Source organism: Vombatus ursinus, unplaced genomic scaffold (genome assembly GCF_900497805.2).
Source record: "Vombatus ursinus unplaced genomic scaffold, bare-nosed wombat genome assembly UNPS02014778.1, whole genome shotgun sequence".
In the NCBI taxonomy this organism is placed as follows: domain Eukaryota; kingdom Metazoa; phylum Chordata; class Mammalia; order Diprotodontia; family Vombatidae; genus Vombatus; species Vombatus ursinus.
This window is the reverse complement of record NW_020954556.1, coordinates 10,113,521-10,130,198: the sequence shown is the minus strand read 5'-3', so window position 1 is coordinate 10,130,198 and position 16,678 is coordinate 10,113,521. Positions and strand designations below refer to the sequence as shown.

The 16,678-nt window shown below is 44.9% G+C and overlaps 1 protein-coding gene across 1 annotated transcript in view; it reads left to right on the top strand.

The window, feature by feature from the left end:
* Positions 1–263: 263 nt before the first annotated feature.
* Positions 264–16,678, top strand: part of EIF4EBP1 (eukaryotic translation initiation factor 4E binding protein 1) — a 30,028-nt gene continuing 13,613 nt past the window's right edge. The window contains exon 1 of the mRNA XM_027865250.1: positions 264–432. Coding sequence (XP_027721051.1) covers positions 288–432 — 145 coding nt within the window. The 5' untranslated portion in view covers positions 264–287. The remainder of the gene's footprint in view (positions 433–16,678) is intronic.

The window sequence follows — 16,678 nt, the reverse complement described above, 5'->3', positions numbered from 1 at the left end:
CCACGTCGGGGACAGCTTCGTGCTGGCAGTCCCCCTCCCTTCCGGCGCGGTCCCCACGGGCGATGCTGCAGCCCCGAAGGCGCGGCGCGGGGGTCTCTAGTGTCGCCACCTCCCTGGACAGCCTAGGCATCTAGGGGTTCGGGATGGGGGCGGGGGGTGAGGACTACAAGTCCCGAGGGGCTGTCGAGCCGCGGTGGCGGAAGGGGCGGTCTGGGGGCGGAACGGGGCGTGGGCGCGAAGCGGGGACCGCTGCACTCGGGGTCGGCGGCTGCAGCGAGGCCAAGACCATGTCTGCGGGCGGGAGCTGCGGCCAGACGCCGAGCCGGGCCATCCCAGCCACCCGTCGGGTGGTGCTCAGCGACGGTGCGCAGCTGCCGCCTGGGGATTACAGCACCACTCCGGGAGGCACGCTCTTCAGCACCACCCCCGGAGGTATCGTGGGGGGCGCCGGGGGCTGGGGGTCCGCGGAATGCAGACCCTGGTAAGGGGCGGCGGGGGGGGGACCACGAAAGAGGAAGGGCGCACGCCCGAGGGGAACCGAGGCCAGCTAGGACGGGGGTGAGGGGGCTGACCCAGAGAAAGGGACAAGTGGAATCCCAGACTGACGGCACGTGGAGACCCCGGGATCCTCGCGGAGGCAGCAGGAGCGCGCGCCTTAGGGGGGGAGTCAGGGGAGGGGGTCAGCACCAGGTGCCTGCTGCGAAACCTTTGCCCGTGGTTTATAAACAACATGTCCCGCCTCCTTCCACCGCCACCACCATCACCGCTTCCCAGCTACTGACGGACTGTAGAGACAAAGAACTCTTCCTCTAACTCGAAGCGCCATTCTCGCCCCTCACCCATCACTGGGCATTGCCATGCTGGTGAACGGTGCAGTTGGTGTGATGTTATAGGCACAGTGCCCAACGACCCTCTGCACAGACAACCCTAGGGAAGGTTGAGGCCACAGCAGGGCACCAATATTTCTGACTTCTTTCACTACCCACACCATCCCAAAATCACTCACCCTCGGGATTTTAGGGGGTGGGTGAAAGGTGTCCCTGTTTTCCTGCTCTCTCTGTATGGGAGGGGCTGCACATGCAGTCGCTTAATAGGTCACACCGAACCGCCTCCTGAGGACCTGGTGGTATTTGGTATTTATCCAGCGCCCTCCATGCAGCCAAGCCAGGTTTTAAAAACTAGTAGGTTCGGTAAGATGAGAGGTGAGGAAAGAGGAAGGTCTGGGGAGGTGGCCGAAGGGGAGCGTTTGTTTGACTTACCAGTAAAAATCCTGAGTGGCCTAGAAGGAAGTTGAGCTTGGCACATGGTAGGGAAGGAGGGGTGGGGGCCGGCTCAGGGTTTTCCTCTGGTACACAGCATTCCCATGAAGCCCCAGGAAGTTCTGCCTGGAGGAGCTGATGAAACCTGCATTCGGGTTTGCATGATGAAACTTCTCCCCGTGGCTCACCACTTCCCCTCCCCTCCCATCTCATCTCTTTCCCCCATCTCCTTTTGCCCCTTGCCATGCTTTTTACCCTTCCTCACTTTCCAATCAATACCTGGGGGGAAAAAACAAAACCAAAACCACCAGAATCCCTGCAATCCCTCTGCTTAAAGGTGGGGCAAAAGGTCTGAATTCAGAAAACTGGCGCTAGACTACAGGAGCAGGACTGAGATGGGGCAGGGATGGGGGGGCGGGAAGGGCTTCCGAATGCTGGGGTATTATCTGCTGGCCTGCCCTTCTGGGGCCACACGCTTGTTTTCTCAGGCAGAGACTTCCAGCTGCCAGTCCCTTACACATTAGCATTTAGCCCAAGTTGGGCACCCAGTAGGCCTGATCCTGAATACAGAATCCTGAAGTATTAGAAGAGGGAAGAAATCCTAGAGATGATGTAATCCAGCCTCTTTATTTTTACAAGTGAGAGAACTGAGGCCCAGGGTTAAAAGTGAGTTCTTATGGTCAGATGAAAAATCCCTTTGTTCTATCCAGGTTTCATGGAGAGAATGCCATCATATAGCCTTTTAGCAGTTACAGAGTACTTCTCTTACTACCACATTGTAAGGTCGGTAGACTATTGTGTCTGTTTTACAGATAAGAAACCTGAAGCTCAGAGCCTCAGAATATATTGGCCTTTAGTGACTTCCCACTGTGAAATTCAGTGAAAAGTCATTCACAAAGGGTCACACATCTAGACTCTGAACCCGTGCCTTCTAGCTCCAGGACCAGTGCTCATTCCTGTCTGCCAGGTGATTGGGAAGACACACTAGATAAATCCTCTCTTCCTTGCACCTAGTTCTGAAAAAGCTGTTGCCTTTGCCACACATCTCAGTGACTTGTATTTACCCTCCTTTTTGAAGAACTTCTGTTTTGTTTCCTCATTTTTAAAATGACACTATTGGATTAGCTGCTCTTTCCAGCCTGTCCACTCCCTTTCTGTGCGTCATCTTTGATTATTAGAATCTAAGCACCTTGAGGCAGGGACCTGTCTTTGTTTTTGCTTGTATTCGTATCTCAGAACTCAGCACAGTGCCTGCCATATAGTAAGCACTTAATAAATGCTTGTTTCCTGCCTTCTCTAAAACTGTCACTGTGTGACTGACAGTAGGGACATCCTTGAGACTTTTGAATTCAGCTATGTGGCCCCTTTGGACACAATTATAAGTTAAGTAGCCACCTGTGGGTGACCAGCCGGTAGCCTTTGTTTGGATGAAACCAGCTGCCCCGAGACTTAATGAGAAACATTAGCCTGTTAAGAGGGACTTTAGGCCAGATGGTGTGGCACATACCTGTGATCCCTGTTCTTGGTGGATTGTTTGAGGTCAGGAATTCTGAGCTCTAGTGGGTTAAGCTGTCTGGTCCCCGCCACCCCACCCTTTTCGAAAAACATCCCCAGTTCTTTTAGTTGTTACTTATAGGACATGGACTGTTTTAGGTTAGCTAGGTGATAAACGGTGCATAGAGTGCCTGGCCCCGGAGTCAGGAAGATCTGAGTTCAAATGTGGCACCAGACACTTAGTAGCTTTGGGCAAGTCATTTAACCCTGTTTGCTTCAGTTTCCTTATCTGTAAAATGAGCTGTAGAAGAAAATGGCACACCACCCCATTATCTTTGCCAAGAAAACCCTAAATGGGTTCTCAAAGAGTCAGGCACAACTGATCAATTAAATAACAACAAAGACAATCATATGTCCAGACTATGTCAGGCACCAAGATGGTGAGCCCCTGTGAGTGGAGGGGCTGAGTTGCTTCTCTTCCCCTTCCCCCCCCCCCCAGCCCAGGAGAGAACTGGAGATCCAGCCCCTGAAAAAGAGGGTTACTTCCTCTTCCTGTGTTCCTTTGGGCAGTGAAGAAGCTCATCATGGGGGCCCCAAGTTCTTGCTTCCTTAAGTTGACAAATATTTATTTAGGGCTTACTCTGTGCCAGATGGCTGGGGAGAAGGAGAAAGGCTGAAACTGTCCTGCCCTCAGGGAACTTAGATTCAGGTAGAATACACTACATCTAAATTATATAAGATAAGTACTGAGAAACTGAAAAGTAATTTGGGGGGGGGGTGATGTACCAGCAGCTCCAGGGAGAAGTGAGAAAGTGAGAGCTGGGCTGAGTCTTCAAAGAAGCCTGGGAGACTGAGGTGGGGAGCACTTCAGGCATGGGGGGCAACCAAGATAAAGGCTTGGGGATGGAGGATCTTGATGGGAGAGCAGCGCATCAGCCCCAGCTGCTGGATCATAGAGTTCTAGGAAGAGAGTGAAGACTGGAAAGGTGGGAAGGGGCCACATTATGAAGAACTTTAAGTGTAAATGTCAAAGCCTCCTGGGGCAGACCTCCAGTCAGGAAGCCCTGAGTTCATATCCAGCCCAGCATTTATTAACTGTGTGACCCAGGGTAAGTCACGTAACCTCTCTCAGCCTCAGTTTTCTCTTCTGTAAAATGGGTAGGGCAGCTAGGTGGCAGAGTCACTAGCTAGGTCCTGAAGTAAGGAAGACTCATCTTCCCAATTCAAACCTGGCCTTAGGCCCTTACTGGCTGTGTGACTATATGCACGTCATTTAACCCTGTCTGCCTCAGTTTCCTCATTCATCAAATGAGCCAAGAAAACCCCAGAAGTTGTCACGAAGAGTTGGACATGACTGAACAGCCAAAATGACGATTATAATGGCTCTTACTTTATAAGGGTTTTTGTGAGGATCAAGTGAGTTAGCATATGTACAGTGTGTTTCGAATCATAAAGCACTTTATGAATGCTAGTTACCAGAGGACTTTATATTCTATCCTGAAAATCTGATCGTGAGTTCTCACCCCAGAGCAACTGAGGGAGGAAAAGAAAGCAAGGACCCTCAGAAGGCAAGCTTCTCTTTGGGGTCCATTTGCTCAGTGCCCTCCTGTAGGCAGAGCCCCCAACCCCAGGCCAAGTCAGACAGAGTTTTCACCTGCCAAAGTCAGTAGATCTAATATGAGTAGCAAAGACATCTGTCCACTAGTTGCCTTACTTCCTCATCGCCACCCACTTTCCTCTCCCCCAAAATGTTCACCTTTTGTCCCCAGGGGCTTTTTTTTAGCTTTAAGAAAGCTTGATGGAATTAAGAGTAAGTTATAAGGGGACAACTAGGTGGTGCAGTGGATACAGCACAGACCCTGAGGTCAGGAAGCCCTGAGTTCAAATCCAACCTCAGACCAAACATTTGACACTTACTAGCTGTGTGACCCTGGGCAAGTCACTTAACCCCAGTTGCCAAAAAAAAAAAAGACTAAGTTACATCTGGACAGTGTTTCTGCCCTGGGAGACTTTCATTTCTTTCACCTTTTTGGGGGGGAGGGGGGGTGGGGGGGATTGTAAAAGGATTTGGACTGGACTGAACATCTAGCCCAACTCCCTCATTTTTTCCAGTTGAGAAAACCAAAGTCCACCCTCCCCCCTGGAGTCTCCACGCAATCCAGGCCACAGACTTGATTAACCAAAGATAACTGGGAGCAGTGCATTAGGGGCAGGAACTGAATCTATCCAGATAAACAGGCTCTGCACATGATACCTGGGATTTGAGTGCCTTCTCTCTGGGGCCAGATTTTTCTGCTGGGACAGGTGTTGGGAGCCCCACGGGGTGGGGAAGGATGTGTGCTTTTTCACAGGGCTTAGGTTCGTAATGGAGAGCCGTAGGAATGAGGTATCCTTGGAGGAGAGGCAGTGTGGTACCAAGCAAAGAGAACTTTGGAGTCAGGACCTAGGTTCAAACTGTGACTTTGCCACCCAACTGACCATTTGTGTGACAAGGATGGAATTGTTGAACCTTGAATTTCCTTTATTAGGATATTTTTATTATTTCCTTTATTAGGAGAGGTAGTTGGATGATACTAACAATAACTACAATAATATCTGAACATTTAAATAACACTTTAAGGTTTGCAAAACACTTTACAGATCATTTCATTTGATTCTCACAACAACCATTAGAAGTTATTCTCCCTACTTTATAAATTAGGAAACTGAGGCCAGCGGAATTTAAATGCCTTACCCAGGGTCACACAGCTAGTAAGTGTCTGAGGCTGGATTTGAACTCAGATCTTCCTGACTCCAGGGCTAGCACTCCCTAACTGCCTTGAAGGAACCAGATGACTTAAAGTACTTCCTTTCCAGCTGAAGAATTCATGATCTCTCTGTGCCTCAGAAAGTGAGGCAAGGGAAGATGATTCTCGGGGGGTATAGTTAAAAGTCAGGGATTCTCCAGTCAGATATTTCAAGAGGAAATGACTTTAATTTTTTCATTTGCAAACGGATTTTAAAATGAAGATGGCTAGCTCCTCCCGCACCACTGGAACTGTGTGGGAAGGCATAGATATTTTATCTCTGTAGAGGAGAGGGGCAGCTGTTGGGAGCTATCTCCCTAGCAGTGGCCGTGGTTGGGCTCCCCCCGGCAGACTGGAGCCTCTTTGATCATTAGCCCACAACAAACTGAGTCACCTGATCGCTTTCTGTGACGTTCCAAGGGAAGTTTAGATGTTTTTGCTAGGGTGGATTTTGTATTAAATATTCATTTTTTTTTTTTTTAAAGCTTTGGCTCTGGTAAATGTAACTGCAGCTAAAGGTCCCATTGGGTAGAGCGCTAGACCCAGAATCAGGAAGACATGTTCAAATCTGGCCTCTGACACCAGTTGTGTGACCCTGGACAAGTCATTTAATATATATCTGATCTTTGTTTCCTCATCTGTAAAGTGGAAGTAGTCATAGCACCCACCTCCCAGGGTTGTTGTGAGGCTCACATGAGATGATATTTGTCAAGTGCTCTAAAAATACCAGCTGTTATCATACCAACAACCCTTGTTCAGCTGACAGCCTTTGAATACGGCAGGAACTGTGCTTTCCCACAGGTCCCCTTCCCAGGCTAGTCGCTTAGGCCTTACAGATGTGATGTCAGCTTGGAATCTGGAGAGTGACTTAACATCTCCAAGGCTCAGTTTCTGCTTCATTAGATTGTGAGCTCCTTGAGGGCAGGGACTGTCTTTTGCCTCCTTAGACGCTTAACACGTGTTTATTAATTACATCTGTAAAATAGGAATGATAATACTTGTTCAGTCTGGCAAAGTGGAAAGAGAGTTGAATTGGAGTCAGGAAAACCAGGGGTTCACATCCTGCCTTCTTTGACACACGCTGGCTCAGTGACCCCTAACCGGTCACTTTATCCTTTGCAGAACAGCTGTTCATCTGCATTGGTGCAGGAGTTTTCTTCACCAATGAAATCAAAGGTCCAGTTCAACACACACACACACACAGGAAAGAATCTTCATAAGTGTGAGATTTTTAGGTGGGGATTGTGGGTGTTCTTAAGCTCTATACCCAACAATGTTCATTATCATTAATGATTCACTAAAGCCCTCCTCTCTCATCTCCCATGTAAGAAATGCTGGGTTCTAGAAGAGCAGGCCAGGGGCACATAAGCTCTGGCAGATTGTTATCAGACTGGAAATATTTGGAGTACCATCTGTGCCTCAGTGGGGCTCATCAGCAAAAGGTTGGGCATCAGATGATTTTTTTTTTAACCACAAAAAGTCATATAACCATGCACTAAGGCATGTAGGGATTCTAATTTTTCTTGGTGTACTTAGTTCAAACCTGGATGAAGTCATAACTCTTTGGGGACTATTCAAGGGTAGTCGTTCGTGTGGAACTGGCTAGCATTGGCACGGGTAAAACCTCTTGAGTTAAACAAACTTCAGTCTGTGCCTGAGAGGCTTGCCTTGGAGAGGTCTCCCAGTAAGTGGCTGTGAAACAAGATGTTGCTTTGAAGACAGTTGTGGGATTGTCCCTCCCCAGAACACAAGACTCACAGTGTAGAGACTGTGTCCCCTTGCAGCCTGCAAGTTAGGAAGGAAAATTCTGATGAGCTCTTCCAGTAAACCAGTGCAAAGGGAAGTGAAAGGCCTCTCTTGCCCACGGGGTGCATGGCTGCCTTCCTAGTCATGATAACGCTGGCCGACCCGTATGGTACTCTGCAGATGGAAAGGACTTCAGAGGCTATTTCAATATAATTGGTTTCTTTTGTAATTCCATATATTTGATGCTTTGAAGGACCTGGTCCTGAGAAGGGGCCCACAGGCTTCACCAGACTGCCAGAGGGGTCCATGACACCATGAAGGTTAAGAACCTCTGCCTTACATTACCTTAGATACTTGGCCTCTACCCTGAGAACCTCCCATGAATATAAGCTTGATTCACTCGGGGCCCTGGTAGCCATTTAAAGTGGGGTAGTATTTATTGAGAACTCCCAATGTGCCTTACACAGAAACTTTTTAAGCAAGAGGATCTATTCCCTCATCTCACTGAGCTCAGTATCTAGTGAGGAGGAGGCAATACACGCATTTGGGGAGTGACTTGCCCAGGACCACACAGCTAGGAAGTGTCAGGTGTCTGAGGCCTGATTTGAACTTGGGTCCCCCTGACTCCATGGCTGGTGCTCTATCCACTTCACCACCTAGCTGCCCCAATTTTTTTTTTAAAAGTACCTAATAATAGACAGCTTGGTGGAACAATGGATAGAGCACGAGCCCTGGAATCAGGAAGATTCATCTACCTGAGTTCAAATCTAGCCTCAGACACTTACAAGCTGGGTGACCCTGGGCAAGTCACTTAACCCTGTTTGCCTCAGTTTCCTCATCTGTCAAATAAACTGGAGAAGGAGATGGCAAACCACTCCAGGATCTTTGCCAAGAAAACCCCAAATGGGGTCACAAAGAGTCAGACAGGACTGAACAACAACAGCAATAATAGCTAGCATTTATATTAGCACTTTAAGGTTTACAAAGCACTTAAATATTACTTCATCCTCACAGCAACCATGAGGTAGGTGTTATTATTATCCCCACTTTACAGATGATAAAATAGTACATATACATACTATTACATAGTGCATAATATTTTAAGCATGCAAACTACACTAATATTTCTGGGGCAGCCTATAATCTCTCTTGAGCTTCTTAACAGTCCTGTGAGGTAGATACTACTGACTGAGATTAAGTGACTTGCTGGGGGATAAGGCCACGATTAAGCATGTGAGGCAGGATTTGAACTTATATCTCACTGACTCTAAGTCCAGTGCTGCATATACAGTGTGCCCCTATCTTCTATAATAGCTAAGCATTTTAAAAGCAATAGATAAAGATGTGACTATCAAATAATGACTGATTTTTAAAGCAACGTATGAGATACTTTATGAATGAGATTTAGAACTGAAAGGAACTTTAGTCATCTGTTAAGAGGACATCCTGATCGTGTCACTGTTTAGCTGAGTGACTTTGGGTAAATCTCATGTTTTCTCTTGGGCTTCCATTTCCTCTTTGGTACAAGGTAATTGCTAAGATCCCTTCCAACTCTCAATCTGTGATACATTTTACAGATGAGGAAATTGAGGCATACATAGACATTAAGCAATTTGCCCAAATTCACACATGTAGAGAGTAGCCAAACCAGAGTTCAAACCCAGATCTTGTAATTCCTAATCCAGTGTTCATTATGTTTCATCACAGATACTCAAATTAATATGTTCCCCTTAAACACTTGGGGTGACCAAACACAGACAAGTGAGAGACGAGATTATTTCTGTTATATTTCTCTCATATTAATAACCAATTACTGAATTAAGCCTAAGGTTTTTTCTCTTTTCTATTCCCTCATTTAGAAATCAGCCCCTGTTGGTCATTCAGGCAGCCTTTGAAGTGCAGGGCTGATAATGAGAGGGAAAACTCTGATCTGATCAAAAGGCAAAGAAATTCTAGTTTAGGTGAATCGGTAGATTCCAGGCCATTGTTTTAGTCAGACAGGTCTGAGTGGAAGTGTATTCCCTCTTTTGTCTAGATTGCCCTAGACTGGGGTGGTCTAGGTGTAGATGAGTCTTTTTGTCCAAGACTGAGTGATCAGAGGCACGTCCCCCAGACCCTCATTAGAATAAGCCTACCTCTCATAATACTGGTTCTCTCATTACTCGTTGAGCTCTCAGAGTTGATTTCCACCCTCGGGAACACTCACTCTTCCAAGGACATGTAAGTGTTGAGTTGGTTCCATGAAGGGTCTTTGGTTTATGAGAGATAGCCAAATGCCATTCGTTTCTTAATTATCACTAGCATCATTAATAAAATGATTAATTACCCAGAAACTATGTCTCTTGAACTTTTTATATATCACACAAGAAAACTCTTTATATGCAACTTCTCCCAGAGGCTGGGGCATGTTCTTTTGGAAACCACAGTGATGGCCAATCTTTGTCCTTTTGGTAAGTGGAATTTAATTTTCAAAAGACGTTCCAAACCCAATGAATAAATGAGGTAATTAAGAGGTGCCCTAGCAAAGCAACTTGGAGTCCAGAAGACTTGGCTTCTGAAACACTGTCTGACTTTGGCAAATCACTTCACCCTCTCTGAGGGTCTGGACAAAACAATCATTGTCGTATGTTTAAGTTGTGAAGTTCAAATGTGATTATGTGTGAGAAGGGCTTTTATAAATGCCAATTATTATCGTCATTGAACTAGGTAATAGTACATACTAGGTTTGGTTTTTGTTTATGACATGGCTTATAGTTCAGCAAACATTTCTTAATCCTGAACTCTTTTTGAAAGTTAATTCCCAAAGAAGAGTTCCAAGAACATTTTGAACAAGAGTGGTTTCAGGCAACCACAAGAAGACAGTATTTATTAAGCTGCTACTGTGTGCCAGGCTCTGTGCTAAGGACAAAAGCAGACCAGTCCCTGCCCTAAAGGAATTTACATTGTACTGGGGATTCGAGCTTACATTTCTCCAAGTCGTAGGGCCTCCCATTCTGCTGACTCTGAGGAACACGTATTTAGATGGGGGAGTTCAGGTGCTTTTGTTGAGAAGTCTGGGGAAGGCAGTGTGTGACACATGGATAACGGGGCCACACTTGGAATCTCAGGACTTCAATTCAAATCCTTCAATTCACATTTCTCCCTGTGTGACCTTGAGCAAGAGGCTACTTCAATTCTCTGGGTCTGTGTCCTAGCCTATGAAATAAAGAGGCAAAATAGCTACAGATGACCCCTAAGCTCTTGCTTTATGGTCTTATATTGGAGAAAACAATACCTAATGAGCGGAAGGGGGGTCAGGGAGGGAAAGAAGGTGCCAGCATCGGCAAGACAACTGGTATGGGAATAGACTAGACTGGAGAAACCAGAAGTGAAGACAGCCGTGTGGATGGTGTTTCCATGGCAGTTCCAGGGAGGGTCTCTCCAGTTAGGGAGCAGGCCTCTGGGTGGGAAGGCTACAGATGTGGAGGTGAGTCAGGCCAATGGGGAGGAGCCAGATCAGTCATATTTTTTATTTATTCCCAGTCATACTGAATGAATACATAAGTAACTTATTTGACATACTTAAATAACATTTGCATGCTTACTTTGTGCCAAACACTATGCTTAGTGCTGGGTATGCAAATACAAAGGAAAGTTTGAGCCTTCCTGGAGCTTATATTCTAATAAGAAGGAACAAAACACAGTGAAATTTATAGATGTGGCCCAGGGCAAATCGATTCACCTTTCATTTTCCCAAGAAACTCTTCAGGTTATATATCTCAGCAGTTGCTAATCTGCATTGATAGAGGGAGTTTCCTCGCTGGGAGTTATGGGGCAGGTGGGTGGGAGAAAGTCCTTCTAAGGACAATGGCCTGGTTGGTTCATTTGGTCCTCTAGAGGAGGGTAGTAGGTTTGATACTGACAAGATAGCTGTTGAGTAGGAACAATGTTTAACTTTTTGGTCTCAGGGCATTCCTGCAGCTGAAGCTGTCTGGGTATAGAATTCCTTTTGGTACAGCCTTTACCTGTGACATTTGCATGCCAATAATAGTTTTTTAAAAAATGGCATTAATATAGCCCTTGAAGGTTTGCACAGCACTCTCCATAGTACATAATATTTTAAGCTATTCAAACTATACTAATACCGTGGGGACACCCTGTACTCTCTTGAACTCTTTAACAGATTCTACAGATCTTTTCTCCATTTTGCTGATGGGGAAACTGAGGCTTAGAGAGGAGATTTGTCTGTGGTCACATAGGTAGTTCATTGTTGGAAACAGGATTTGAATCCAAGTCTTCAGGCTCCAGGTCCAGCACTCTTATCCACTGTCCTCTGGGGACAAAGGGCCTTTTCTACTCCAGTTAAAACTGTCTATTGAAACCCCAAGGTATCCCAGTGGACCAGCCTTTCAATCCTTACTCTTCTCTTACCCTGGACCAGGGGTTCTTAATCTTTTTTTGTTATGGATCCCGTTATGGAGGAAACACTGAGTGTCAATTAGAGGTTAGTGGAAAATAAAGATGTCATTTTTCCCCCTTCCAAATTCATGGAACAGTTGAAAACTAAGAAGTCTGTAGCTCTCAGGTAAATGATCTCTCATCTGAATGAAGATGTAGAGCCTTATTTGGGGACAACATATTGTCAGCTGCATCCCATTCCAATGGTCTGGCAATATGGCTCAATAATAACTAACATACGATGTTTACTCTGTGTCAGGCACTATGCTAAATGCTTTACAATTATTGTCTCATTTGATCATCAGAAACCTCTGGGAGAAAGGTGCCATTATTAGCCCCACTTTCAGTGGAGAACGGAGGCATACAGAGATTAAGTGACTTGGCCAGAGTCACACAGCTGGGAAACATCAGAAGCAGGATATGTCTTTCATCCTTTTTTTTTTTTTTTTGGCTAGGCAATGGGATTAAGTGACTTGCCCAGGGTCACACAGCTAATAAGTGTCAAGTATTTGGTCTGAGGTTGGATTTGAACTCAGGTCCTCCTGACTTCAGGACCGGTGTTCTATCCACTGCACCACCTATTTGCCCCCCAGAAATAGGATTTGAACAAGGAAGTTTCATTTTGTTATGTGTCCTGCATTTGAATTTGTTCCCTTGGGCAGTGGGAATTTATTTATGGGGTGGGAAACTGTACTCTGATGTCTTCCTAGGATGTGAAGGTAACCCTGGGATCTCAAAGGCTATACCATTCATTTTTTATTTTCAACAAGCCTATGTGTAAATCATTTATTTGTGTGTGTACATACATACATACATATATGATTATCATTTCAACAAGCACTGTGCCTGAGGAATGCAAACTCTGGCAGGCCATACCAAGCCCAGTGGGCCCTGACTGCCTTTCCAGGGATGATCTGTGTGTCATTTAGCTCCCAGCCTCTATGACTGAATTGATAGAGGGAGGCTCATTTCCAGAAGGCTGGCCACCAGGAGTTAACATTTTTTGTACATAGCAACTGTATATGGAGGGAGTGGGCCCTGTCTCCATGGGAAAGGCAGCTACACCAATAAAATCAGGGATCTTTGAAGTTCTAGAAGTAGTGAAGGGCAGGTACCAAAGGTCAAGGCAGTGGTCAGGATGGGCAGCCTCCAAACCTCCTTGTTTTCTATTGCACAGCATAGTTCGGAATATCAAAATTGGGTCATGCAGTTCTGTTGTGCGTGTTGAATTTAATTAGCCAGTGCTTAGAAGACAAGTGCTCTTTTCCACTTTTCTGAGGAAAATAGAAAAACAAAAAAATCTGTGTCTTTTTTTGTTGTTGTTTTTGGTGAGGCAACCAGGGTTAAGTGACTTGCCCAGGGTCACACAGCTAGTAAGTGTCAAGTGTCTGAGGCCAGATTTGAACTCAAGTCCTCCTAACTCCAAAGCCAGAGCTCTATCCACTGTGCCACCTAGCTGCCCTGAGTCCTTTCTTTCCTTCCAGTTGCAGCAGAGCCTGCTGGAGCCCCTTTTCATGGGTGTCTTCATTTCATCATTAGTGAACATCAATGCAAGTGGCAGGAAGAAGACCCACTTCTGGGTGTGGGTTGTGGGATGGGTAGGGCTCATTCTGAGGTTCTCTTTAGAAAAATCCTTGTATTTGTGGGACCATGGAGCTGTCTCTGGGACATGGGAGCTGTCTCTGAATGTGTGAGCACTCTGCTCAAAATCTGGTGCGTGGCTTTTTTAAGGCCCTTCATCTCTCCCCTTAACTCATGCTATCACTGAATAGCTCATTGCCTTTACTTCTGCTGTTCCAACTTGGGCCTGAAATGCTTCCCACCACCACCCTCAGTACCTGTTCAAATCCATCCTTTAAGACCCAGATCAAATTCCACCTTTTTCCATGAAATCTCCAGGTTTCCTCCATTCCACTTAGTAATGAGCTTTGCCTTTTACAGACCTTAAAAAAGTGTGCTTTTGTCATGCAGTGATAATGTATGATTCTGTATGACTCAATTTAACTAATAGCTGTTACAAATCTACTGTTTTGGCCCTCACAGTGCTGGACTGTAGTAAGTCAATTAGTAAGCATTTATTGAGTGCATACTATGAGACAAGTACTGTGCTTCACTGCTCTAGTAAAGGGATTAAAAACTAGGACCAAATTGTGCATGAGAGATGTAAGCAAAGTGCTTACAAAGTAAGGTTAAGAATGAAATTCATTGGAAAAGTGAGTTAGGTCAGCAAGCTTAAATTTACCTTTTTTGTAACATCTACCCATCATTCTTAGTTCTTCCATTTGGGAGCTAAGCAACAGATCCACTGTTCTACATAATAACTCTTTGGATAATTAAAAATAATTATCATTCTCTCCCTACCCCTTTCTCCCTGTCTTCCCTTCTCCAGGCTAAATATCGCTACTTTCTTGAATTGATCCTAATATTACTTATCATGTGGTGAAGGATTCCTCATCATCCCAGCTGTCCTCCTGGTTGCTTCCCAGCTTCTCAATGTCCTTCCTAAAATGTAACACCCAGAACTGAACATAGTACTCAGATGTGATCTGACCAAGGCAGAATTTGTTGTTCTTTCAGCCACGTCCAACTCTTCGTGACCCCATGCACCTTAGCACTCCAGGTTCTTCTGTCCTCTACTATATCCCAAAGTCCGTCCAAGCTTATGTTCATTGCTCCCTTGGCACTAGCTATCCATCTCATCCCCTGCCATCTGTCAAGAACATGAAAGAATGAGAAGTCAAAGAAACAGTTCATCAAAACACACTTTCACAGCCACTACATCTCAGAGTATATTCAACATTCCATACTTCTTTTAGTCCCACCACCCCTCTACAGGAGGAGGAAAATAGATATTTCATCATCAATCCTGGAACCAACATTGGTCATCACATGTCATGTGAATCCTAATAGTTTAGTGTTTGTTATAGTGTATTATAGCATGGTGGTTATTACAGTAATTGCGTATATTCTTTTGGTTCTGCCTTTATTCTGCATCAGTTAATACAAGTCTTCCTGTGTTTCTCTGAATTCTTTGTCATTTCTTTCAGTGCAGTACTAGCCCGTTACATCCACGTACCGCAGTTTGTTGATCATTCCCCAGTCAGTAGCATCCCCCTCTTTCCCATTTTGTTGGGGTTTTCCACAGTATTTCAGAGATTACTGCCATCATGTCTTCCAGTTCTTTCATCACCCTAAAATGTTATCTCTTTGGACCTGATTTGAATTTCTCAGGAGCAGGTAAGTTTTCTATGATCATGTCTATGTGTACCATGGATATCAGCTCCCTACTAATCATTTTTGTTCTACTTTTCCAGTCTAAGGATCTTTCTCCTTGTCATTAACACATGAAAAATAAGAGTTGGGCTCTTCTGTTTTCCATCTGTTTGTTAATCATTGTCCCTTCCTAGCAGCAGACATATCTCTTCTTTGGCCTTCCCCTTTTCCCTAACATGCCTTTTAAAAAAACAAAATATTTTTTGTTATTCTTAGCTTTCCTTACTTTTAAACTTACTTGGAACTTTAATCAGTCAATAAACATTTCTTAAGTGCCTGCTATGTGCCAGGCACTGTGCTGAGCTCCTTATAGGAGTCTTATTGTTATAGAACCATGTCATGATGTCATAATCATCTCCCATTACTTGCCTTTTTTCCTATCTTTTGTGCGTGTGTTTAAAAAAAAAAGTCAAAGTTGGCCAGTGAATTCCTGTACGTCCACATCAGTCTCTTTAGCTGGTTCCCCCTTTTCCTTCTTAGAGGAATTATTTCTCTTTATGTCAATAGAATTTCATGCTTGACTTTCCCATTCCTCCCGTGCTGACAACCCTGTGGGATTTTAGTCCATGGGAACCAAGCTTATCCCTTTCTCCAAATCCTTTGAAATTTAGACTCCCTAAATATAAGGTGTGGATTATACTCTGCCTGGCTTCCTAGTCAGTTCACAAGTACGCAAGGTTCCCATCATTTATACCCCAGCAAACATTAATCTTTGGTAAGAATCAGATCTAAAAGAGAAGTTCCTGATTGTTTCTGTACCCTTTGAAGGGTGAAACTATCACTAAGGTTAAAAACGAAAATTATTGGATGCTTTCTTAGGGCAGACAGAGGTCCAGCAGTTGTTTAAAGAATTGAAGTTTCCCATCATGACTGTTAGGCCTTTCCAAGGTAATCAGTAGCATAATCCATTTGCAGTGTTGACCATGTTTCTGCCTCCATTGTTTTCATCCCTATGTTCTCTGCCACGCTTTCCTCCCATTTCTTCCTGGATCTTCTCACGTAAGTATATAATGTAAATCGCTATTCTTCACAGCCCTCCCTTTTTTTATTTATCCTTCCCCTTTGGAGTAAAGTAAGAATCTTCCAAAGCCATTATTTTAGTCATGGATCTTATCCCCCCAAGTCAGTCTTGCCTCCTCCATTGTGATCTCTAACACCTCTTGCTTGTCATTTGTACGTTTGTTTATAGGCAGTTAAGCCCATGGGTGTGTATCTACTGTTATTCCTTCCTTGTAGTTATTGTCAGTGGTTTCTAGCATGATAGATATACTTAGGCTTCTCCCTTCTCCCATTTCAGTTTAAAGCCTTTTTTTTGCAAGAGTCCAGGCAAATATATTTTTACGAACCCTTCCTAGATGTACTCCATTTCTGGCCAGGAACAGGTCATTCTTATATTTTAAGACCAGAAACCCAAACCCCGTTTTCAGACACCATCTTCTTAAGCCACTCAACCTTCCTTTCTCCTCTCAAGCCCTTGCTTTTAGTCAATAGCAGCAATGAAAACTCCCCCTCACCTCCTAAGGTCTTGATTTTGTTGCCCAAAACTCAGAACACTTCCGAGGTTCCTTGTAACGGAATCATTTCTGCCCACATAAAGTGCCACAATGGGTGGTAGCTCTCTGGTTTGTCATTTTGGAAGGTTTTCCATGACATTCTGAAAATACACCCTGGACAGATAACAGG